The sequence below is a fragment of the Grus americana genome, chromosome 5, assembly GCF_028858705.1.
Source record: "Grus americana isolate bGruAme1 chromosome 5, bGruAme1.mat, whole genome shotgun sequence".
NCBI lineage: Eukaryota > Metazoa > Chordata > Aves > Gruiformes > Gruidae > Grus > Grus americana.
In genome coordinates, this window is record NC_072856.1 from 18,474,431 (window position 1) to 18,501,570 (window position 27,140).

Below are 27,140 nucleotides of genomic sequence, written 5' to 3' on the forward strand. Positions count from 1 at the left end.
TGCCTGGTGGTCCTGTGGGAGCTCCAGGCTTTCATCACCCTTACAAGTTAACGTATTTTGTTTTGCATGTAGGGCAGTGTAACCACCCCGGTGTTGCCTCAGGGGCCTTGATATGGAGCTCCCCTCAAGGAACCTATGGCATAGCAAGAACTGAAGCACTGAGGCCCAGTCCTGGACAGTGAAATCCCCCCCAGAAGGAGATAAGTAACGCTGAAGGGCCCCAGCCCGGGGACTAACACCCCTCCGCCAGGAGGAAGTCCCTCGAGGGGCCCCGCTCCCCTCCGCCCCTGAGAATCCCGGACGTGGCGGTGCCCCTCAGGCCTTGAGAGCGTTAACGTCCGCGTTCGAACTACATTTCCCAGCGTGCCCCAGGAGGCGGGGGGCCGCTTCCGGGTTGGCGGCTGGTGGCCGCTAGCGCCGTGTGTTTACTTCCGGCCGCCCCAGTGCGCGAGTGTCAGGCTGAGGAGGGGACCCGGCGCAGCCTGGCGGCTGCCCCGCCCGCACCGCCCAGCCGGAGCCGGGGAGGGAGGGAGCGAGCGAGCGAGCGAGCGAGCGAGCGAGAGAGAAGCCCGACCCCCGCGGTGGCGGCACCCATGAGCGGGCGGTGAGCGGGGAGTCGGCGGCCGCGGGAGCTTCCCGGCGCGGCGGGACCCAATCATGGACTGGCTCATGGGGTGAGTGGGGCCCCTTCTTCCCCCGCGGGCCGGCACCCGCCGGAGCGGCTCCCGGCTCGGCAGGCTTCCCCGCTCCCAGGCAGCCCGGAGCCGTTGGAGGAATCGTTGCGGGCGCGAGGGCGAACCGTTGGGCGCGTGAGGGGCGTCCGCCGAGCCGGGAGGCGCCGGCCGCCCTGTCGGGTGCGGGGCGCCCCGCGGGCGGCGCAAATGACTAATCAGTTATTCGCCGTGGAGGTGGCAAGCGGTGTGTTCACGTCCTGCCGTGACAGGGAGAGGAAGCGTTAGAGAAGGCGGCTGGACCACATAGAGGCGAGCTTCTCTGGGTGTAGCCGGCTGTGCTTGAGGGGAGGAAGAGGTGCAGGGGAGCCCTTGCCTTGTCCCAAGCGGTCGCTCTCTGAAAAAGTAACTTTTCATTCCTTTTTTTCCCCGGGTGTATAAGAAGGCCAGGCGTTGCAGGTCTCCGTGTTTCCCACCGAGACAGTGTGAGACTAGTACATCTGCAACTGAACATCACTTTAAACTGAAAGGCTTGCCAAGGTTTAAATGGCTTTCTGTGGACAGGAAGAAGAGACCTCGGCAGAGATTAAAGCCAAATCGGAGCCACGCCAGGGGGCTTGGATAGCCTGGGATTAATAGTGCTAATTACACGGACAGAAGGTAGCGCTTTGCTGCTGGTTTTAGGTCTGAAAATCTCAGTGCAGGAGGGGGAGATACAGTTGATCGGAGTGACCTGATATGCCACCAGTATCCCAAGCAGGATAAACTCGGTTACTTCTTGCATGAATTGTGCCTGCGACCTGCACTCAGGTGAACTGTGAATAATTATGCTTCAAAATCGCATGAGCAGTAGGTTTATGCTTCAGCAAAACCAGTATTGCAGTGATAACTTGCTGCCCTTAGTTTCTTCTCTACAGTAGTTTGATCCGGTTCCTGAATGTGATCTTCACCATCTAGGTTGCCTCCTCTTCTAATGTGATGTGCCTAGAATACAAAATACTTTGTCACAGTTGCTAGATATAGTGTATTAGAAAGATCACTCATATGTGTGTTGACTTTTGTCTGCAGCTGAACTGTTTGCTGGTGAAAGAATGGCACTTGTTGCTTACTTTCAAACTAGATGTGGCTAACTATTGAGCCAGTTGTCAGTACCATTTATGTTTTACTGTAGGTTTGACCTCTCAATTTGATGGAGCGAATGCTGAATATCTGTGAGGTAGATACTGACGGCTGGGTTTTCCTCCAGCAGGTTGAGCAGTGGAAATGCAGTATTTGTGGCAGGTGAAGGGGTCTATATGCCATGTACTGCCACACTTGTGTCTTGTAAGTCAGAGGGCTGCACTCTATTATTGCATGATCTTAATGAAAATATAAATGACAAGCTTGTTTTGATTTGTTTCATTACCATCACAAAGCACTGTTACATTTACTTGTAAAAGTAAAAGCAAAAGCTGAAATGTCAAAGTGCCACTGTAATTACAAAAAAAGTCAAACCCAGGACTTAAGCAAGGCATTTGGATGACTCAAAATGCCTCATTTACACGGTTGTACTTACTGGGTGTGAATTATGTTGTAAAGCAGAAAAGAATCAAGGTTTATTTTAGCCAAACCCTCAATATGTTAAAATACTGGTTTTCTGTTGAAAAATATTTTTGGGCTTATTGAAGTTGCAATGAAAAAACTGGCATTTGTTCTGTACTTCTTACCCAGGGTGGGTGGATCCATCCATGTGTGGAAAAAGACTGTTTTCCCCTTTGTAACGGGAATGGATCCTGAGTCATTTGTGTGTTACTCGCTTGTTCTCAGCTATTTCCTGATATGTTTCTTGCCTGACCAAACCCAGTATTGTCCCACTGATGCTCTTAATGTTTTCTCCTTTAAAACTTTGTGAGTTCTATTTGTGTGAATTTTGGAGTGGGTTATGGCAGGAAGGGAGAGCATTGATATTTTGAAAGGGGAAGAGGTAGAAGGCCTGAGGGACTCTTTCTTATTCTGTCCAAGTTATGGCTGCTGTTAGCAACTATGTGTACAAATGAAAACATCCTTCTTGCTGTTTGAGAAAGAAACTGAGGACATTTGTCTGCCAGGGCTGAAGTTTAGGTAATGTCACTTGCTCGGCTTTTCTTTCAGTGAAAACTTCAGCTGTTTGGGTCTCTTGTGTGAGAAGGGCTGCAGAAAAACCTGCAGAAATAGTAGGAAAACAGGTCACCCCCAGTAACTCATCAGTTTGTGTCCATGTCTTGTTGTGCCTCTGGAGAGCAAATTGTATTGGTCTGCTTCTTGGTGTTGTCACTCTTTCCTGAATGAATGTCACTGCTAATAAAAGTCCTGTGATCTTTCTTATTCCTAACTGCTTTGGTAATGTGATGGTTTGCAGTTGCAGTTTTCCATGTGCTTGTTCACAAGAACCCTTCTTGTGTGTCTCATGTTATCAGCTGTGCTTTCTTAATGTTTTGGTATGAGAAACACTCTCTGTGTTTTAACTTTGTCTTTCTGAGAAACTAACCTTCAAGTGCAAGTGTGTTAAATTAGACAGCAGTTACAGTAGCTTCTGTTCTAGATCTCTACCCTTCAAGCTCATGTCACATTTATCCAGTAGATGATTTAGAGTGGGATCTGCTTTATTCCTTGCTGGTCCTCCCCTTCACTTGTGGTGTCTTGGAAAGTGGGGGGAAGAGTAAGTTCTAATCATACCACAAAGGGCAGCAGCCCAAGTGTCTCTGATCGCCTCAGAGTGCTTAACATACAAAAAACGGAAGCCGAAGCTTATAAACAATAGTGAATTTATTACAGATTAACAAACAGCTATAGGCTTATGTGGTCATACAGTAAAACTTCTCTGGGTGCTGCCTTCTGTTCAGTTAAGTGCTGCAAAGTCCAGTCAAGTCCCAGAGAAAAAAGCTGAAAAAAAAATGAAAAGAGCTGCTGGCATATTACAGTACTCAGTTTAGCACCAAAATAAACCCAAAGTCTTTTCTGTAGTTGGTTGGTATCCTTTACCCTTCTACTGAATGTAGCCTTAATATCAATACTGGTGAAAGACTGTGGTTTCCTCAGTGCATTTTCTCCATCAAAAATAAATACCATTTTGAGCTTTTTTTATTGTACATAGGATATACTTTCAGTGCAATTTTGAGTAGAGATCAGCGTTGCTTAACTGCTTTGCTCACCATCATCTGACAGAGATCTACATTACCCTCTTTGGAGGTGATTCCAAACTTTTGTGTTACACATAACATTGATCTGCGCTTGAAGTTCGAAGTAGCAACAAAGACAGGCATTGTTCCTTCAGTTATGAAACTTTTTTTTTAATTTGTTTTAAAATTCATAATTAAAAAGGAGTAAAATGTATTAATGGCATTGGTAAACCTGACATGGCATCAGTTGTTTTTAATCTTCAGCTATGATGTCTGATGCTGTTAACACATTTTTTCCTAATAGAGCAGGATTGTGAACTGTTATGTAAAAAGGGGAGACAGAAACAAACTATTTAACCAACAGTTACCTGTTAAACACAAAACATTATTTGGGGCTACAAGATACTAAAAGCTTTGTGGTTTAGCAGGTTAACAGATTATGCTGATTGAAACTAAGAAAACTGTAACAGTTTAACATAGTTGTGATGGCAAAACATGTCTGTAGATGCATCTTGAACTGGGAAAAAACCCTACCTCTGCAGAGATGACCTGGATTTTTGTATAGGCTACTTGAAAAGCCTTCAGTGTGTAGACCAGCCATATAAAAAGGGACTCTTAGTGAAGGAAATGAGATTGGTTGGGACATCTTTCACTTTTTCCTTTGCAAGAAAGCTTCTGTTTCCATAAACTAATGGCATTCTCTCTTGACTCTTACTTGAATGCCTCTGAGCACAAGAAAAACTCTGCATCCTCAAGCAGTGAAATGCCACCTCTAAACTCTTCGATAAGGATTATTTTCTGTTGAATATGTATCAGTATTTTCTCTGCAGCAGAGTACTACTGTGCAGGACAGGATTCCAGGATCAGTGTAAGCATCTCATACTTGTGAGCTGCAGCATCCACTCCTTTCACAGGCACTTCTGGTACCAGTAAAATTTCAGTGTCCTCATCCTTGTGATTTGGTTTCACTGTGGTACTAAGGACTCTTTTTTTTTTTTTTTTTTTTTTCCCCCAGGGGAAGACTGCAGCGTGTAGCAGCTTGTTAAAAGTAAAATTTTAGATGTAAAACTTCTGTTGTGTAATAAAACTTTTTCCTTCTGGACAGTGGTGTGTCTAGCTCTTGAAGGAGGGATTTATGACAGTAAGAAATAAGTTGTGGGAGCATGCTAACTTACACAAGTGTATTATCTCTCTGTCCTTCTGTGCCTTACGGTGACTTGACAAAGATTCACAGCTACTTCTCCCAGACTTTAATTAGAGTGTAAGTGGAGTAAAAGAGAAGGGGCTGTGTGCAATAGGAATTCCTCCTATCTTTAGTTTTGAAGTTGTAGGTCTTGCTATCCGTACTGTCATACCATCTACCGCTCATTATCTGTTCTTTCGTATGTTGCCCTGGTGAGTTGGAAAGGAGGGCCTAAAAATGATTGAAGGCTATCCTTTTCTCATATCCCACATCTTCAGCTCTGAGGACAGTTAGAATAGCAATGGCCTAGAAAGACCAGGAAAATACAGATAGGTGAAGAAAGAAGCAAACTCCTGATCAGAATATTTGTGCCTGAAGACAGCACAGACAGGTGCTCTGTGATCTGCAAGATAGAGCAAGTGGCTACAGCTGTAAACTGAAGAATATCTAATTCAATGTAATAGCCTTCACACTTGCGAGTTTTATTTTGTGATGTCAATCCATTATAAACACCACATATATACACTGCCTTGCATAGTCTTTGTCTGACCAGGATAGGTAGTTGGAAAGTATGTTGCATTAAGACAGCATTGTAACTGTGCAAATTCAGTTTATGCTATACCAATGCTTTTTAACAGTGCAAGAGGACTTCTCTAGATCTGCACACTGCTAGATTTGTCTAGTGCAGAAGGCCTGTGTCATGCATTTATTTTATTTAGCTATAACTGTCAGGGGCTTAAAATAAAGCTAGCAGTTTTTCTACTTGTTTTGGATATAGGATTTTGCCACATTATTCCTGTAGTGACTTTTGAAGGCTAGAAGAGAAGTAACGCATACTGTTCTTTTGTTGTCTTCCATTCTGCATTTATGGATGTGTCTTTAAGAAATTTCCCCATAAGGCCTTAAGACAGTGTCCAGTTCAAGATACGCTATGGTGAAATATGAGTAATGTTGTTATGTAGAGAAGTCTTAGCCTTGAGCTAGAACAGCTAAGGATTAAATGTGAAAAAAAACCACACTAGTGTTCTAGTTCTGAGTCAGTAAAAAGCCAATATGCTAATTTTTCAGCTGTTAGACTAAATCTTTGTTGCTTTTGAATGGGATGTATTATCATAGAATATTTCAAGTTGGAAGGGACCCATAAGGATCATCAAGGCCATTAATCATAAGGAATGCATCTTGTAGTGGGAACAGTGAGAAATCATGCAGCATACCTAGCTGTCAGCTTGGCTGGTGCATAAGACAGTTGAACCAAGAAGAGTACTGCTGTCTTTGCGTAGCAGACCTTTGTATAAAAAGGTGGCTAATGATTTTTATTCTAGGTACTGTTTGCAACTTCCTAATCATAGCAAATATTTGCTATAAAAAGGAAGAAGGGAAGAACACTGGAAGTTCTTCAGCTGCTGTAACCCTAAGGAATGCTTTTCCCTTTCTTCTCTTCAGTCATCTTCAGTGAAGAAAGTGTCCTGCCTTTATAAGGCAGTCTTCCCCCTAGAAACTCTGCTGCAACCTCTCACTTTTCAGAGCTTGCACAGTGTGTATATTTGTTCTGGTTTTTAACTGACCTCACAACAGGTGTTTCCCTTGCATTACATTCCCTGCAAATTCTTGGCTTCACAGGCCATTTTCCCTACTTTGAGGGAGCTGAAAATAACTCAGAACTGGTAAACCAGGCACGTTCAGTCCCATTGGGCAGGGAAATATTCACATGTTCCCTATTTAATTCTATTTATAGGTGTAGCATTAACTATGGAGTCCCAGGTTGTTCTCCCCAGATAAATCTAGGTCTGTGTGAGCCACTTGCATTCAGTTCACTGCTTGCTTATGAGACTTCAGTAGTATTTCATACGTTTATCAGACATGAGCAGTACCTCTGCTAAACCAGAAGTTAGCTGTGAAAACTAGTATGACATAGTCCACAGGTAAAAGAATATCTCCATTAAATATTAACTTGTAATATTCATTAGTATAGTAGTGGAAGGGTGCTGTTAGTTTGAAATGTCTGTTTCCAGCACTATCGTAGCTGTAGAAAAAAATGTCAGGACTGGACAAGAGCAATTTAAACTTTTCAGCCATTGTTCCCTTACGTCTCTCTGGTTCTGAAAGTGCTTGGTTATATTACTGAGATTGTCACTGTTATGGCTTTGCTGCTGTAATGTAAAACAAAAACCCCAAAAAAACTGCAAGAGCCTTGCCCCCCGAAGTGTCTTGGTATAGTTAATTATTGATTTATTGGAGAAAATGCCAAATAAATCCTACATTTTGAAACCTGTGTTACTTTAGCAAACCACAGAATTTGTATCAGGCAGTAACTTTCCTTTGGTCAGTACAATGCATGTGAATACTGACTTGTTCTTATGAGAGCATTCTTTTTCCAACAAGGATTTTATTGAGGGGCAGGAGGAGTAGATCAATCTCAAGGTCCCTAAAGTAAAAGGAATTATTACTTTCCTTAGAGAACTGAACATTCTAAAAGTGTAGCAATACTCCCTCCTTGTGCCTCTCTGCATGTTACCTTCTTTTCCTTTGTGCTTTTCAGTATTCAGGAAGGCTGATATGTTAAGATGCTCATCTGACTGAAACTAATATTTTTTTTTCCTTTTTTTCCTCTCCTAATGTTAGTTTTCAGCTAAATGAGTTCCTGCAGCCTGTTTGTGTAGCTGCATGAATAATGTTAATAGTATTATGGAGCTGGTGAGAACAGAAAGCTTAGGGAACATTCTTTTTGGTGGCAGCAAGGACTTAAATCAATTGAATGTAATCATGTAGTAATGTGATTATTAGTGCTAATTACTCTGCAAATAATTAGTGATTTTCTGTTGATGTATCCTTTGGTTTGAACTGTTTGGAAGAACTCCAGAATATCTGAAAATAGGAGATGCTATGACTAGGTTGGTATTGGAGCAGGTAATGGCCTCAGAGCACTGTCAGAGTTGCTGTCCTACTGTGTTACATTCAGTTTATGTCTAAACTATAAATATACTCATAGTGAACTGGATATTTATGAATAAATCGGAATTTATAATTTGGTCTAAATCAGGTTTCATCTACCTGAGAAAAGTGCTGGCTCTGTCATGGTGTGAATGCGAAGGTAGCTGGTATTATGGATGCCTGGCTGAATCCAGCAGTCTGATTCAAGAACGTTTTCAGGAAGCTTGGTTCACGCATGATGGCCTACATAGCTTTGCCATATTTCACTGGCAGTTTCCATCTGTTACATCTACTGGATGTGGGCCCAGAACAAGCGTAGTTGGAAGAGTAAAATTAATAAGAGTCTGCAATTTTTAGATAGCTGTGTATACAAGTTTGAATTCAGTGTTGTAAGATCTGCATATTCTGCAATCATTGCTGACCTATTAAACAACTTTAATGTGTGTCTCTGCTAGTGGAATGCTATTGAAGTAATCTTGGGCATCATTTTAACCCATGTTTAGCCTTCTACAAACAGTGATAAGGTTGTGAAACTTACTTGCTAAGTTCAGTTTCTAAATGCCCTCCTTAGCAATTTTTTCATCCATCTTATTATGCAATAAAAAAATACTGTCTTTCACTGTACTAAGCTTTATAATGAATAAATGTCATTTTTAAAAAAATTTATTCTTGCAGTCATATGGTTTATAATATTACTGGAGACTGTTATATCAGTGAGGCTACTTAAGAAAGAACTGTTGCTTCATGACTTTGTTCCAGCACTTCAAATAGTTGCATTCTTAGGAGCTTCCCTGCTCCTGAGACAATGTGCAATAATTTTAAATAATTTAATTTTGGCGTTAGAATGACGAGTGTAACTGTCAATGGCTGAACAGCGGTACTATAATTTTAGCATTTGGAGGTGAAAAAATGGCAGTTTTGTCTGAAGTTAGTTTCCTTTTATTCTGCCAGCCAAGAGAAACTGGTTAGGGTGCAAGTTTTTCACACAATCCACAAAGCTCTGTTTCTGACTGTGGGAAAAAGAGCATTGAACACACATTTAAAAAAAAAAAAAAACAAAAAAAACCAAAAAAACAACCAGAATTTAGATACAATTTTCAAGGCCTTGAAGAATGTCAGAAATTAAACTGGAATCAAGACAGGAATGACTGTCATAGATCAAATTCCTTCTTACTCTGGACATTCGAAGAGTAAATCCATTTAGCTAGAACATAGGCATGCAGAAAACTTTATTTTTAACAAGTGTCTTATGGGCTTTGGTAGTTAGGGCAAAGTCAAAATGATCCAGGTCCTGTAACTCAAGCTATTCAGAATATATCTGCATGCCTTTTTTTCCTTTTCTCTTCACTGTTCAGGTTAGAAAGGTGTTCATTGAATATTTTTATCATCAGTGTTCAGTGACTAGATCACTGCTGTCCCTTCTCTACACTGAAATGTCTTCTCAGGTAAAACACAGGTTACATAGAGGTGACCTTGAGACTGATTTTTGATTTTTTTTTTTCTTTTTAGCTACTTCATTTTACAACCTTAAAGTTCCTTCAGTCTAGGATTTCCTAATTTAGAGAACTTCTTTCTTTTGCATGGTTCTTTATAAAGCAGCAGGGAGTCGTTCAGGAACGGCTTTGTTCCATACAGTGTATCTTAACAGGTTATGCAAAACTGGACAGAGATGTTTTTTTCACGAGGAGGTGTTTTGTGTCTACTTTGCAGATGAGCTCAGGTTACAGAGTTAACTCTGTGGTTTCAAGTTTGTGTCAGGTGTGATAAATGATAAATAGCTTTCTTTTCAATCTTCTCTCTGATGATATCCAAGTCTTGCTGGATTGTCATGTCTAATAAAATGTTAGTGTGTGACTGCTTTCCATCGGATATCAAAAGGGACTGAGTTTATAGTGAGGGCTTTTATTTGACCAACAGATGTACCTGGGGAAGAAATAAAAAGCTTCTGGTCATACTTGTATCTCTTGTTTATGTTAATAGACTGTCTTGAACAAAAACCATGTTAGTACTACAGCTCCATGTCAGCTGGACAAATCTCACCTGCTGATTTAACAGGGCACTGGTACCTTTCTAAGGAGCAGACCAGCCTACATTCAAAAAGCCATGGCTGGGCACTGGCCTTGCTATTTAAGGTTATCTGAATCCCTTCCAGGAAAGGAAAGAGATTAGAAATGTGTTTGCTGGTTCTGGTCTAGGGTATCCAGATCCTCAGATACACCTTTTCCCCTCCAATGTTGTCTTTTCTTTTGTTCTGTGAGCCAGCCTTTCTTGGTTCATTTGTAATTTCTGGTTGGGGTTCATGTTGGTAACCTGCAGTTCTGACATATTTCTGGGTCTTGCCTGTGTCTCTTTTTTGTTGTAGCCAGATACTGCCATTTTTTGAATTAGCTGATTTTTGAGGTTTGGAACAAGTCTGACTGGTAAGAGATGAACAGAAGAAATAGCAGAGGAGATACTTCAGCCTAATGACTATAGCTGTCTTTTTGTTCAATTCTAGTCTCAATCTTGGAAAGCAGAGAGGTGCCCCTCTGCTGCTTGATTTTTTTCTGGGCAGTAGGGAGTACTGTTTCTTCTGCACGGTATTCCTGGATGGGCATCTAACAGTAGCTGTTCTTATTGTGTCCCTTCCTCACTGGATTATTGTGGTACTATTGGTTGTGAGCAATTTTTGAAGACTAACCTGAAATTTCAGTTTTTTTCGGATATATTTATTAATGTTTCTTATTAGGCATATGCTAGGCTTTTACCATGTGGCATAGCACAGGTTTTAGCTTTGAGTTATGGGTGCTATTCAAAATGCTGAATTTGGTGATTTGCATTCTTATAACTCCAGAGCGTCTGTAATGAGATTGTCTCTCTTGCCCCACCCTGCTGAATATGAAGGTACTGGCCCGAGTCACTTGAGCCTGTTGAGACTTGAGCTGGTGGAGTAAACTGCTATGAAAACTCATCTTTGAAAGGGGAAGTTCTGTATTAATGCTTGTGATGCAGAACTAGGTATTTAGCTGCAAGTTTATAGGCAATGTGCTTGGCTTACTTTTTAAATGGTGCCCTTTCTGTTTCAGCACAGTACTGTAAGGTGGTGGGTTTTGTTTGGTTTTTAAAGTGTTTATAAGTGTTTTCCAGGCTTGTTTCAGGCAGGACGTGCCCAGTCATCCACTAAAATTTAGGTAGCTGTTGCTATATGCGGTATAACTTTCTACATGGGCAAAATATTATTTATGTGTTCAGACTTGCATTGTCTCATTATTGTTAATAGAATCAATGCTTTTGTTTAAATCGAGTTCGTCTTGGTTTTAGGTAGAGTGACAACTTACTAGGTTGACTGGTTGGGAATACTTGAAATTAGTCACCTTGTTAATGGAGAAACATTTTCTGCAGGTCATGAAACACATGCAGTATAATTATCAACTACCTTGCAGGACAAAATCACTTGCTAGCTTGTTTTTTATAAGTAAATAAAATAAGAAATATTCTTGCTTAGTAGATCTATTAAATTCCCATGTTTAAGCATTTTATTCTGAAAAATGGGCTATTTTTTATTTTCTAGTTGGCAAAAATTTTTTGAGAAGGAAGTAACTTTATTATAAAGGCAGAGTCATTTCAACACGTTGGTTCTACTTGTTTAGGGTGTGTCAACTATCCACAGTGTTTCTGAGCTAAGCCAAAAATGTAAAATAAAAGGGTGTTAAATATTTCTGTGGGCATCACAAATTAAGCTAGCATGAAGGTTGCTTAACTTGTGAATGACAACTTCCATGAAGGTTTTAATGTGTATTAACAGACACTATTCAAATTCATTCTTTTAACTTGATTTGACTTCCTGTGTAGAAAAGCATTCTCGCAATGACAAACAGTAAAGATTTTTTTTTTTTTGAAACAAACCCCAGAGTGGCATAAGAGAGATCACCAGCCTTATGGTCCCCAGTGTTAAGAACAGCCATTGCTGTTAAAGCAAGCAGATAGAATTTGAGCAAAGAGGAAGTAAACATAGGAAGAAGGAAGGTGCTTATACATTTAATAAAACTTTGTTAGCACATACATCATAATTTCCCATCTGGGTATAATAAAGGAACAATAATTATTTTCCATTATTACTGAGATCTTGATATTTTTTAAAATACTACACACAGTAGTATCTTACATAGAATCACTGTTTGTAATTGAACTGTAGCTGTCCAAACAAATGCACAAAGAACTTAAATCCGGGGAATTCCAGTACATGCCTGACCTATAGGAGTAATTTATTGTTCATCTAGATAAACGTCTGTGGCCTGATTTGTCACACATGCACATTTTGCAAATAAATGCCTGCAACATGCCACCTATATATCACAGTATGCTGTCTTGCTGTCTGTTGTGACTTTTCAGTTGCCTGTGGCTGCGAACATTATCACCTGCCCTCTAATCCCTAGGCCAATAGTTCTTGTCCCATAGGTTTTATATAATATTTTCTTGTGGACTTAGCACACTTTTATAATAAGGTGTGGATGTGGTTTGTTTGGGTCTGTGACTTTACAAAGGTTCTAGTCCTAGTTATGCCAAAAATCAGTGTATGCAATTTGATGGTATTATTAGTCAGGCCAAAAGATACTACGGATCAGTCTCAAGGGCTAACATGGAGAAACACTGTCTTCTGAATGATGTGAGATTTGAACTTGAGGGCACCTAACTACCAGATCAGTTTGCCCTTTGTGGACTACATGGTACCCAAATGGGAAAGAACCTTTGCTTTCTGGAGGGATTGATTCGATAGTGCGATGGAAAAGGAAATATGATTGGGCTGAAATGTGCAACTTTGTGCAAAATTGTGTTCTCTGCCATTTCCTTTGAAACTATAGTTTGGTAACTGCTCTGTTTGCTGCTGTTATTATGTCAATCAAGTAGAAGTCCAGCTAGATGTCGGATAAATGAGCTATGAAAAAGTACACACTTGGACGAGGTCAGATGGTGGTATAACCAGGGAGCCAGACTGCACATGCAAACCAAATCCACCCAGAGTGTTTTATTCCTAGTAAAGTGCAATGTGAAGATGTATTTTTTTCCCCTATTCCTCTCAATTCTGCGATCCACTATCCTAAATCTTATACTTTTTAAAAATGGCATATAAAGTTTTACCAGCTATATGGAGGGAGAGTTAATTTCACCTGTTTGGTATTGCTGACCAACAATGAAGTAAATCTGGTCTGTATTAGGTAAAATAAGAGGGATAATGCATCCTGGCTTTGTGTTTTGGATGAAAAAATATCTCATCATATGAAAGGATGTTGCCAAGATGAAATTTCTCAGAGTCTAACTGAAATGGACTATCCCCTCATCCTTTCGCTAGTATATGCCCAAGTATATGGACTTTTTACATGCAAAAAAACCAACTGAGGCAGGACCAAACAGCAGTGGGAACAACTAATCGAGATCCGATCCATGTTCCCACTGAACGTAATAATGTGGCTGCTTACAGGAACTATCCCAGTCGCTTGTTTCCCTAAGATCCCTGGAGACTAGCGATGTAGGTGGAGTGCACAGGACGTGAAGTAAAAATATTGTGAGAGAAACCGGTCCAAAAAGGAGTCTAATCTCCAAGGAAGACAATGGTTATCATATAGCCATGGGCTACTCATTAACTCAGGGTTGCTAAAACAAATATTATTCTAGAGTGACAGCCAGCTACTAACATGAAACTGTTACTTTTACATCTCATATTGGACTTGCTTCTTTGTGAGAATTTTTTGGAGTTTAGTAGCAAAATGACAATGTGAGTATCACAGCAGGCAATGTCTCAGACCTCCAAAGAAAGAATGAATTCTCCACTATGCTCTTGTTACAAAATCAAAACCAGAAGAACTTCAGATTAACTAGGTTTCAATAAATACTTGTTCTGCTTCATGTAGAAAAGCAACAGCAAGTTCAAAAATGGGGGGAGAATAAGGCAAAAGTGGGTTTAAAGACAGTTGACTTGCCAGCATACTTTTAGAATAAAGCACAATTTTTGTGTCTTACGTAACAATAGAAGATTGGAATACTAATAAGTAGGAAGAATTTTTGTATACAGCCCATAGTTGAGCTATGGGGTTTAAACTGTATGATTCACTAAGGTAAATAACAAAGTTCTGTAAAGATCAACCACATCAGCAAGAATACTAGCTAGGGTAATACTGGTTTTCAGTCCGTGCATCAAAGCTGAGTTTTCAGAGCCAGGAAGAAATTTCTCTTGGGATATGGTATTGAGCAATTAGCTGCATTTCCAGAGATTTATGGAGTCTTCTGAATCGCTTCAGTGTTGGCATCAGAAATGGAATATTGAGCTTGGTAGGCTGTTGTTTTGCATTATGCATGGTCCCATGATGTGGAGGTAGGTATCCAGAACATATTTACATAACAGCACAATAAAGCTTAATCTTTTCTTCTGTTTGCAAATACCTTCCCTTTCAAAGTCCAGGAAGTTGAAATACTTCATAAAAATCTGATTGTTATAGAGGGACAAAAATATAACTCCCTTCTAAAATAATTTTTGTAACACTTATTTCCAGTGTCTGTTTCTTCGTACAAAAGTACTAAATCTATTAGTTGATGATTTGATTTTAAATTTGGAAAACTTTAAGAAGTACTAATGTAATGCTTTTCATCCTGATTTTTAAGTCAGGGCTATTTGTTTATTTGCACCTCTGTGATGTGTCTTAGAGAAAGGTTAAGAAGTTGATATCTCTTCTTCCTTGTTTAAATTAATACTTTTTGGACTAAGGTTAAGTTTTTCAGATTTATTATTCATGAAGTCAGATGTCTTATTAGCATCTTTCATTCTTGTATTTGTTTAGAGGCCCTGAATTACAGCATCTGGCTCCTAAGGATAAAGTCACTCTTTTTCTGGTATTTACTGTTCCCTATTGTTGAAATGTCACCTTTGGGACTGTCATTAGACATGTGCTAATGCTTGTAGTAACTTTTAATGATAATAATGATTGATAATGCAATGATAATGAGGGGAAAAGGCAAAATGGTGCTCTTCCTTTATTAGTAGCTTCCTAGAGGTGAAAATACACCAGCTTTTTTCTTTCTTCCCCAGAAAGAAGTAAGACTTAAGATGGAGTCTATTTTAACATCAGCAAGAATAGAATGTAAATTTGAAAAAAGGACCACTTGGTTATATATATGAGTTTTGTTATTGATCTACTGTTGTTTTGCTAATCTGTACTTGCTTGGTTTTTTTATTATAGCTCTTTCTCAAAAACAAATAGCTACTTGGATTGGAGATGTGTTTTCAGAGATGCCAGATGGTACATTGGCCTTGGTCATCTTGAATCTGCAGTGTGACCTGAACAGTTTAAATACTTAAAACTTGCACACTCCTCTTGGCTATTCTGAGTTGAAGCTTCTGAAGTTTTAATAAACTTTTGTTACAATTTGAAGGGTTGGTTTCAGTCTATGGTATTTTTTGTGATTTTTTTAAAAATATTTTTTAAAAAGCAATTCCAATGTTAATGTTTAAGCACAGTTTGCTAATTATAATCCTTCAGTAGGAATTACTTTAGCATCTGGAAATATGAAACAAAAAGATAATAGATTGAAGGTGCTTTCCCTAAATGTAATTGCCACTTAAAATTATGTCAATGCTCAAGTGAATTTTCTTTCCCCCAAAATGCTAATGGTGAGGATCCTTGATATAAAAGAATAATCATTACTTTTTTTGTCTCATTAGGTGAACACTTTACTTGTTGGTGTGTTTGGTTTTTTGGGGTTTTTTTGCATATGCACAAGAGAGGTCTCAGCATGTGATCTAAATACACTTTGTATTTTTAAATTTTTTATGGTTAGTAACATGCTAGCTTAATAATCCTAGCTTTACTTATGTAGTATAAATACAGGGGAAAAGTATTGATCAGGAGACATATAAATAGTATCTAAGTATGTAGATGAAGAAAATATGATTGTTGGGTACTGCAAGGAGTAACATATAACCAAGCCATTTAAAAGAGCTGATTGGTTGAATGCTACTTCTGGTGTGTTGGTATTATGCTGAAAATAAATCAGGTTTGTGTAGTGACTGGAAATGACCTTTTTATATTCCTTGGAACTGTTTTCACTTTCAGACTTTTGAAAACCCACTGCTCTTCCCTGGCTTCATTCTTCAGTACTTTTTAAATCAACTTGTTACAAAGCCATTGTGTACACGTTATTGTCAACGTAGATTTTATGAGAATTTGCATTGTTTTAGCTAACTCAGTTCAAAAGGTAAGTATGACAGCATCCAACATTTGAGTCTTGTACCTCAGCTCTTCCTGGTGAGATTCCATTTCTTTAAAAATACAGTACAACTTGACTTGTTCAGGTATTAGATTCTCCAAAATCTCTTAGAGGAGATTAAGTGCTTTATCGTCTGAAGGATGACCTCATCATATGCCAAGGCAGCTAATGAGGCTGTAGCAGGTCTTATGAGCCTTTAGTATGAAAGTTGTGCAGATTTTATGAATCCTTTATCCTTCTTCCTCTAGAAGGTATACGTTTTACCAAAACAAGTCAATGAAGAAGTTGCTGATAAATTACTTGGATAATTTTGAAAATAGTTCACATATAGGAGTGGAAGGGAAACAAAGAAAAGTTAAAAATACAGTGTCTGCTTCCTCAGTTGCACTGTGGTAGCAACATGTTTGTAACCTCCATGATAGACTTCAATATGATACATCTTGTTGAAAGAAAAGCTAAATGGATTTTTAGCATTGCTGTATCAAAGCAGGAGATTCCCTTTTTAGAGGGGAAAACTATTGCTTTCTATTGCTCCAATTTCTCCCTCCAGTAAACTTACTGAGGACAGCATTTTTCTTGCTACACCTTGCAATATTAAAAAACAGAGCTGATGCATGCATGAAATAGGAATGTTTCTGAGGACTGGTTTTCTTAAAACAAGTAATGACATTCGTATTTTATGTTGATCCGTGTCAGACTACAGCTGTGAGTGTTCTCAGTGTTTTGGGTGCTGCAGTAAATAAATTCGTGTCCAAAAATTGGAATGATTGTCCATATGCCGTAGTAGCCTCTGCTTGCTTTATTTCTCATTACCGTACCTATGAGGGAGATATTTTTACTCAGTATCTGACAAGTGAATACAAATTTCTTTCCTGTGTGTCATTGTCCTGGCTTCTTTGTCATAGCTTGATATTATGAGAACAAAAGAAAGCTGGAAACCCTGGTGAGAATGTTAGAGAGGGATTAACAGAGCCTTGTAGCTATGGAGTTAAGCTGGGCTTCTGTTTTCACTGCCAATGACATCTTGATTTATGCATACTGGAGATGTTTTTAAACACAGAAGCAATAGGAAATAAGACAGTTTGCTTCTAGCCTGTGTTTCCTGCAGGGCTTCTTGGCTTTGCCTTCCGGTTAGACAACAGCATTCGGCACATAATCTTCTTGTTCTGTCGTCTTATTGCTGTTTATTTGTTTTACCGGTTATGTAGAGCTCCAGGCTTGAATCTGTTCTCCCCTTGCACAAATTTTCCTTGAAGATGTAAGCTGGGAATGCGCATGCAAAAAGCTCTTGTGCACATCCTGTTTTCAAATTGTGTTCCTTCGGTCTTGCGCTCCTACTGAGAATGTGGCTTGAAGGGTGTCTTGTGCTTGTGTCTGACAAAGTTGGTAAATGCTAAGGATAGAAGTCCATATGTTCGTAAATGGTGTAAGAGTTGAACAACTGGCAAGGTTGTTTTAACTAATGGATGGATTTGTAGCTTTTTTAGAAGTATTTAGCAATGATACAGATATCTAAGTAGTCTAAATTGTGGTTTGGGGTTTTTTTTCTCAGGGTCCATATTGAGAAAAAATAGTCTGGTAGCAGTTTGAATATTCACACTGTCATTATGGAACAGTGTAACCACAGATGAACTTGCACAAATACTGAAAGCAGCAGCCTGGAACAGAAATGGAAACTTCTCCCTTCCTACTGCTTTATTTATTTCAAATGTGCAGATTGCTGAGGTAAGCAAGCCTGCAAAGTTGAGATGAGTTAGCCGTAAGGTAACCATTAACTACTGTGAAACAAACCTTCTTCCATTACCAAGCACTTCTGAGTGGCCTGTTGCAGGTCACTTGCTAAAAGGTGACATAATTTGCAATTATAATAGTGCAACAGTCTATTCCTGATATGCTGAAATACTTTTGAGGATTTCAGCATATGCTCACTAGAAATATATTAATATGATTTTGCTTATGGGTTTAATACAAAACCAGAATGATAGATGGAAATTAAGTATTACAAAAGGAGGACCTTTTAGAATGTATGGAAGAGTTTTACTAGGAAGATGACTGGCATTAACCTCTAGCCCTGTCTCAGTGGTCTTTGGTATTAAATTGCTAATACAAGGTACTGATTACGATCTTTCTATTCAGTGAAAGAGTATTGCTTCACCTTCTTCTGCAGGCTACTGTAAAACAACCTCTTAACCTAATGTACTTACAGTGTTGATTAATAAGTAAAATGTGCCTTCATCTATGTAAAAACCCATATGAACGTGGAAGCTTTCCTGGTCCTTTAAGTGCTCTAAAACAATAAGACTTTTTGATACAGATAGAGAATTTAACTGTAATACTGCACTATGGATTTCATCATTCAGCCTTTCCATGGTGTTTGTGTCACTCATTTCTAATACTGTATGTAGAATTTGTACTGTACTATCTAGAAACTGTGGTATCTCTTGGTTTTGAGTTATGCTAAAATTTAGATAATTTTTTATTTCAACAGTGAATAAATTTGCCATTTCATAACACATTTTTTTGTTTAATTTCCTTATTTTTTTCTATTATTTCTCCTATTGAGAATATTTTGCATCATGATATAGGAGAAATGGTGCTAATGTTTGTTTTGTCATATAATGAATAAATCTGGTTTGGAAAGTTCTTCTCCCTAATTCCTATCTTTAAAGTCTTTGTTATGGTTCTAATTAGTAGGTGTTAGCATATGTATTAAAATGCAGAATGTGCAAGTACTATTTGGAAAATTAAATGCTAGGTTTAGCTCATCATTTTGTATCATTTGGATTTATTTTGAATAAAACATTAGCACACTGAAGTATCAAAACTATATAAAATTATGGCGTAAACCCAACATAAATAAAAATCCTATACATGGCTTTTCCTCTCAAAGTATCCATGCAGCTGAGCAAAAAAAGAGCAATATAACAAATGTGTTGCTACTCTTCATGACTGAGACTGCAGAAGGTAAATGTGGAATTATCAATGTGGAGTTCAAAATATAAAAACATTAAAGTCCTTTTATAGTACTGAAAAGGAGGAAATGGGGTGGATTACTTTGAAGAGAAGGAGAATTTTCCTCTTCAGGCAAAACAAGCATGTATTTGTTTCGCCAGTTGCAATAATGTGCTGCTCAACACAAATGAATATTGGTACCACATACGTAATAACCACAGCCATAGGGCTAGAAGGGCAGGCCTCAGCCCCAGTGAGCTCTGGCTCAACATTAGGAGTTGTGCCCAATCACTTCTACTGTGATCCTTCCTCTGTTTTTAAAAACTTCTCTTCTGGAGAAGGCGAGAAGAGACTTATTGACTGCTGTGGAACCTTGAGCTTTGGGCAACCTAGTCTAGTGGAGGGTGTCCCTGCCTGTGGCAGGAGGGTTGGAACTAGATGATCTTTGAGGTCCCTTCTGACCCAAACCATTCTATGATTCTTAGTTGTGTTAGACTTGGCATAAACGTCTCATGTTTTGTACCTTGTTCTGCTCACTACGCACTGCATATCTCGATGTTTTGGGGTTTTTTTTCTGTCCTGATACTTATACCTTTTTCTCTCTCCGAAGAGTATTTTTAGCAACAACCAAAGGATATGCAAAGGTGACCCTGAAGAATTTTATGTGGACCTGACCTTTAGATATACAGATTTACAAGGAGCAGGTCTTTATAAAATGTACCACAGTATCCCGCAACAAAAAAATCTTGGTATCACACAAAGACTATGTATTTTATGCCATAGTTCCTAGAGCACTTTGGGCCAACTGGACTGCCATGAGAAGTACTCTCTTCTCACCACTCCACCTGTTTATTCCCCTCTCCTTGCCAACTCAAGTGCTTGAGGGATCTCATTAGGAATTGGATCCTGCTAGTGATGCAGGTTAAAACTAATGGAAAGAAAAGAACATTTTAGTTTAACTGGGATCAGTTTCTGATCTAATTCACTGTACTGCTGCACTAATAGCTCTGCATAGAGGGAATTGAGAGATCAGAAGTAATGGAGGGGCAATGGCATCAACTCTAATGGTGGTAGAGACAGTTTACTGGCTTAATGTATTTGTGGAACTGTGACATTAGGTGCTATGGTCTCTCTCAGAAACTCATTATGTACTAGACAAGATGAAACATGGGGATTTTTTTTCTATAAAATGGGCTAAAATAATCCATTTTCAACTAAGTAATATGTACTCTTAATTGTTCAAATGTCTGTAAAGTTGTTCCTCTCGTTTGCTATAACTGTGCATCCAGAGATGTCACTATGACAGAATATGCTTCTGTTTGGAGGAAGAAAAATAACTTCAAATCTGATGACAAAGTATAATCAGTCAGGATGGCAAAATCAGGCTGCCCTGGTAAACAGAAGAGTAGAGGGGCCAGGGCAGTTGCAGAAACAAGCTGCATATCAGCTTGCCAGGTATCCAGTTTAATTGCTGCGCATCTTGTGAGGGTTTGTGGTCATGGTATGTACATGTGTGATTTTTTTCTTGGAAAATGCTGATTAGGTTGATATGTTTTAACAGATGCTTTAGGACACTTTCCATAAATGTAGTTTTTAGCTGAGATTTAGCCTTTCTAACTTGATTATCATTGTTGGAAGAATAATTTGTACATTAGCTTATTTTCTGCTAAAATTAGACTAGGTCTCTTTTATATTCAAGTTACTTTGCTACAGCAAAGTGAATGCAAATCAGACTCATTCTGTATAATTTCTTTTGTGTTCTGTCACCCTCTATGGTAATAGCCAGCAAAAAGCTCAACTCCAAGGTATGTCACTCTTGCTATTTTTTTGTGATGACATAACTCCCAAATGGGATGCTGTATATCCTGGGGACAGGAATGGATTCCCTTTGTGGGTAGTCAGATATAATCTTTTGGTAAAGGACTGACTTTGATAAAACACATTGCCTGTTGCTGGAAGCAGCTGTTATGCATGAAATCCTGTTTATTGAATATGCGATTATAGAAGAATAATGGTAACTGTCCTCTCTTTCTCTTAGTGCCACAGATGAGAAACTCGTACTGGTCAGGGGACCAAAGAGAAGTTAGGAAGTAGGATGTGCATCACATACTGTCTATTGCCACACTCTCCCAGCCAGATGTTTTGTCATGTGAAAATCCAGCATGTAACTTACAAAACAAAAATACACTCTAATATGAAATGACATGAAGTTCTGGACTAAAATCAATTATAACAGAACGTTCTTAATTCGCTTTCTTTGCAAGTTGTACTTTGTTTTGTGTGTGACTCACTGAAGATGACTGTATTTTGTTCAGTGTGAAGTTACCTAGCTACTGTTAGAGTACATTCATTCTTGTGATTCAGTTAACTCTAAAAATTTCTGATTTTGTGCACTTTTTTCCAGTAATATTTGTGTTTCCAGGATGCAAGGGGCCGTGTGTCAATTCACTTGTTACAGGACCAAGTGTGCTGTGCTCTGACACAGTGCTTTAGAGGTCTCCAGTGTATTGTGAAATGCAGCCATGTAGGTTTATCAGGAGCAGCTGTTTTTGTTCTGTGGACGGATCCATCTGGGGTGGAGGGGGGAGAGAGAGAGCTGGTGGCTTTTAGAGATTAGCTGGTGACAGTTTTGCTTGGGAAGAGTACCAAGTTTTAGCAGGAGTTACTGTAACAGAGATAGGAGGTGAAAAAGGTTGGTGAAAAAAACACAAGTTCTACTAATCTTTTTGTGTCAGAAGATGCCTTCAGGATTTGGTATCTGCATGCGGGTCTAATCGCAGCCTTGATTAGAGGAGTGCCTAACACTTCCTACTTCAGTAAAGAACTGTCTGAGCTGTTACAGATGACATTTGGACATACAAGGCCTAGATGAGGAGTCAGAGCAGCTGTGCCCTTGTGCAGGCGAGAGGGAGGCTGTCTGGTTTATTGGATTACTTCTTGTCAGATCATGGCAATGCATGCTTCTTAAATCCCTTGGGGTAGGGAGGGAGTGTTGAAGAAGGGATGGCTTATTTTAGGTAAACTGATTTAGACAGCAGTCCATTTTCTTCTTCATTTTCTGCTGAGAAATGTGGGAACATTTCATGAAATGGTAACGTTCAGTCTTTGAAATGGTTCATGTCTGGTGTGCTATTTTGTGGGCAGAAGCTGCATGGCAGGTATGAGCTGGGCAGAGGGCCTACAGCAGCTCGATTAGTTTCTGTGCCTTTTGTTTAACTTCAGGAAGTGGTGGGTGAGTGCTTGCTTTTGGTGCTATTCCTTCTCTCCTGCTTCTCCTCTCATCCTTTTTCCTACATTTATGCTGGTTAAGGGTTGGCAGTAAGCATTCATTCAGCTTACTGCTTCCTTGGTATTAAAGGGTAACTGTGAAATCTTTCCGTACTGAAAGAGCAATGAAAGATTGCTGGGTTTAATTCTTGGCTGTTGGGACCTTATGTATTTGGAGAAAGTGATACGGGTTTTGAGGGATCTTCAGTGCTCTTGTAGTCTATTATAGAGTTATTACTATGCTCAGGTCTTCTGTCCATTCTTTAATATATGAAGCAAACACTTTGCTCTCCAACTGAGCAGAAGGGACTTGAGAATAATGCCTTTCAAACAAGTACCGTATTTTGGTTGATTATCTTCATCTTGGAAGGGACAGCCCTGCTCCTGCATGTCAGATTGTAGTTCTGTGCTGTCTCTTGCTGTGCTTGGAGAACTTGTAATTACTACACAGGAATGGATTCCTCTTTCTCAGAGAGGAAGGTCTCCTGTTTTTTCAGCTTAGACCCTGCTGATACAGCACTGGCTGATAGGAGAAGTGGGAGAGTGATAGATATATTTTGGGACCATAAATTAGACATGAGGCAAATGAGCAAATACAAACTCTTCAGAGGAAAACATGTAATGTTTGAACTGCATGGTAGACATAGAAGAACTCTGTGTTGTAAATGACTAAGAACTTGTCCTGTGCATATATATACTCTATATGGCCATGACAGTCAACTTGGTGTCCAGTGTTTTGCAAGTGATAGATACAGCTGGAGTTCTTAATCTTGTCTTTTAAGCATAATGTGTGCTTTCATGAAAATGCTTTTAAGTAGCATTTTTCACTGCCTCAGAACACAGTCACACAAAAAGGCTGATTTAGGCTGTGGTGTCACTGAGAAAAAGGAGAATTGTATTTTCCTGAATCAGTTCTGCCACTAGCAGGATATTGCTGCTTTGATGAGTTTGTCATCTTTAGGAGACTGTAAGATGCTGCACCAACAATTTGTGTCTGCACTCAGTGAGTGGGGGACAAGAACTTTGTGAGAGGGAGAGAATTAATGCCTGTATGGTGCATGCACTTGGGTGATTCTTTAATGTAACAAAAAACTTCGTTGGAAAATTTGGAAGAAATATTTTGAATGAGTGATCTGTGTGGATTTGAGCATTTAGGAGAGATGTGCTAGACCCAGCTCTCACCTGTTTCCTAAAATCAAGGCTTATAAAGTCTTGTAGTTTAATTGTAAACTTTACAGGTTTTTTTTCCTCCTCGCTGTAGCCTGCTCTGCTCAGTGTAATTGGGAACATTTTACAATGGTAATGAACTTGGCAAGAGAAGAGCCCTTTGCCTGCTGCCAGAGTAAAGCAAATAAACAAATAAGGAAAACAAAAGAAGATCCTTCCCCGTCCCCTCGGCGGGCTGCAGGAGCGGCTGGCACTGCTGGCCATGCTGGTGGAAGGGTGGAATGTCCTGCCGTGCGTTCCATGCAGATGGCCTGGACCCCGGCCACCCCAGCAGAGCAGAAAATACCACACTCTCAGCCATGCCACTTGTGATTTAATTGGAACAGAAGCTAACTTCAAAAAGTAGTGCATCATCAATTAAAACTGTTTTTCTGTGTTTCCAAATATTACACAATGATTTTGGTCTCCTCTTGTTTGCTGAGGAGAAACTGAATTCTTCTGTCAGACAAATGTTAGTGGGATCCTCATCTTAAGGATAACGTCTTTCCTTTTTGGGGCATCTTGCTGCTAACAAAGTCCCAGTATCCCCATCTGAAGACAGTAATTTTCCTGTAGTCACTTCTCCTGATTATCAGCAAAATATTGGCCTTCTGCTTTCAAGAATGGTGAAATAATGCTTCCCATGTAGCAAATACTAGTGCTGTTGCTCAGGAGCATTTGAGACAGGTGGTTGTATTTCCATACTGATTTTTATATATAGCTGTGATGATCAGTACTAACTCCTGATAAAAGCGAATAGACTCTTGCACTTTTGCAGAAACTTGCACTCTCAAACTCTGAACTGGGGGCTGAATATTTTATGTATTAAGATTGACCGCAGAAGAAATGTAGTGCAGAAGAAATTGCAAAACTAGGTACTCATCTGAGCTTATCTTGCATTTTGCTGTCTATAGCACTGACTACAGTAACAGCTTCTTACCATTAATCAAATCTGCAGGTAGCATGAGAGAGGAATGGCACTGTTTTCCTGTAGCTTACGTATTGTTTGCTCAGTTGCCATTACGGAAGCAAAACACCATAACGTTAATTGAAGGATACAATAATGATGCTTTCTAGTTATTTAGCAGGCAAAATATGACACCGTTAAGGAAGTAGAACACCCTGTCCTTAATTGAAGAATATGATAATGATGCTTTGTAGCCGTTTAGTAGGCAAAATCTGTGATTAGTGTCAGGTATTGTTTTAGAATCTGGAGAAGCAATAGCTACGGTTTGTGGGATTAAATAATTTTAGAAAGAACATGGAAAATTACTTCACCTAATTCTACAGTGCAGTCTTTACACTGTGAAATGCAGGCTGGTAGTTCAATGCTTCCTGATGTTCAGTAAGAAATTGTTCCTCACAACTGGTGGAAGTATAAAAGCCGAGGTATAGCTTCCACTAAGCATTTAATGACTGGGATAACAGTGCTGTTAGAAAAACTAACTTCAAGTAGTCCGTTTCCAGCAAAATATTTCAAGAATGCTATGCAAATACATACATTAGAATAACAAAGCACAAATCAGATTGTCTTGTTAGAGGCCAATGGCAGTTTAAGGCCAATGCTACCTAGACAGCTATTGAAAGCCTTGTGAAACAGGGACACACACGATCTGCATACCCCCTGTGCAAGAATGCAGAGGGAAAAGTGAAACTCCCCAGTATTCTTTGGCTTGCAAGATTGCACTGTGGCCTGATGGGGGGTTCATGGGGACTGTGCAGCTCTGAAAGAACCAAACTGTAAGCTGGTAGCATTTCCTTGTGATGAAAACACCCAGCAACTGTTGGATGAGTGGCTTTTGTTGCCCTACCAGAGTTTAATCCAAGTTTGAGTATCACATCATAGACCTGTTTGAAAACCTTGCGTTGCATTGGGGCATTTTTACGTGCAGATGAGTGCATCGTAGTTACGGCTGCATTATTTTCACACTGAAAATGAAAATGCAAAAAACCAGCTCCAAAACCAGCAGTACATTATAAGATTTGATGTGTTGCTTTTCCAATATTTGTACTTCGACCTGCAGGTCTTAAATTCTTACTGATAACATTTTACAAACCTTTGAGACTGTTGTACAGATCAGTTTGTTTCACTTGTATAATTAAACCACGTTTATGTAAAAGTTTCGTGTGAATGTTGGCTATGACTATACTAGGCCTCTAATTTACTATGAAATGATTTTTGCTTAGTTTAACATTGCTTTCAGATACAAACAAGAGAACAAATTACTTGCAGTGCCAGATAAATGTGTACTTGGCTGTCTGATGAAAAACTATCTTTTTCATTTTTTTTCTTCTGTATATATTTCATAATGTCTGTTGTTCTAAAATGTCCAAAGGCAATTACCAAAACCAAATCAATGCTGGATAATTATAAGAGAAATGTACTGCCCGGAGCCGCTTATTCTAATATCACCTTCCTCCTAACTACAATTAGAGGGAAAAAATTACATTAGTCACTTGAAAATGGCAGCAATCCCTGTTTTAACAAGTCTTGTAGCTTTTTCCACTTTTCTCAGCATCCCTTTGCCTGTTCAGTCAAGCTTAAGAGAGAAATCTTACAGTGCATTGTGTTGTGAATTGCTGTTTCTTCATTAGCCAGCATAATTCACCAGGATTGCAATTATGGTGCTGTGAATTCTGTTCACTAATGAATTTTAGGTTCTGTTTAGTTTAACTATTCTTCTTAATGATGAATCAGTTTATTTCTTGCTTGAGTTGCTTGGAGGAACAGCTGTACACCTACTCCACCAAGGCTGTCCAGGAGAAACTAGTCTCTGAGCTCTTTTCTTTGGGCAGGACCAGGCTGTGGGCATGGTAGCTGACAGCTTCAAAATTAGGTGACACCCATGGAGCAGATGAAGCTGCTGTGGCCAGTGCAAGCTTCATCCAGCAGGCCATGGAAGACCAGTGGTAGTGGGGCTGTCTGATTACTTTAAAGGTGTCCTCAAGCAGTAGAGATGTTTCAGCTTTTTGTGTGACGTTTTTCTGCATAGGCAAATCTCTGAACTTTGCTTTTAAAGGTAAAAGAAATAGAGAAATACTATTCTTAAACACAAATGTAACAACATGCACTGCAGCAGTTAACTAGAAAACAAGAGCATGTGTACAGGGATGTAGGATACTCCCTTCAGTTAAGGGCCGGGAGGTGTTTGTGCACAAGTGTGCACATGTATTTGAGAGAACATAGGTTGCTCCAAAACATGCTATAGTTTTCAGTAATATCTTGCATAATAAAGCTTACCAGTTCATTTTCTTGACAAACTAGTGTCTAAGTTCTTGAAATAACTCGCCCATGTGAATAAATGAGAGGAAGTATTTCACAACAGTATTTTCATCAGGGTTTTGTTATAAAAATGAGTAAAATAAGAAGTAACAAACTAACCTCAAATATGAAAGGTTTGGGTTTGGCTTTTTTTAGTTCTTAAGTGCAGGTTCCCTCTTTCAACTCTGTTCTTAAATAACTGAAAATAGAAAAAAAAAAATGGAGAAATAGTTCATATTCAAAACATACGCAGTCTCCAAAGTAATTTCCAAAGCTGCTAGATCCTCAGATGA

At 39.3% G+C, this 27,140-nt stretch overlaps 1 protein-coding gene across 2 annotated transcripts in view; it reads left to right on the plus strand.

Moving 5' to 3' along the window:
• The first annotated feature begins 423 nt into the window (after window positions 1-423).
• MOB2 (MOB kinase activator 2) overlaps window positions 424-27,140 on the plus strand; it is a 115,660-nt gene continuing 88,943 nt past the window's right edge. Inside the window, exon 1 of one of the 2 annotated variants that reach the window (XM_054827094.1) lies at window positions 424-674. In XM_054827094.1, coding sequence (XP_054683069.1) covers window positions 658-674 — 17 coding nt within the window. In that variant the 5' untranslated portion in view covers window positions 424-657. Of the gene's footprint in view, window positions 675-22,165; window positions 22,204-27,140 lie in introns of those variants that run through there. The other variant, XM_054827093.1, reaches the window with a different exon arrangement.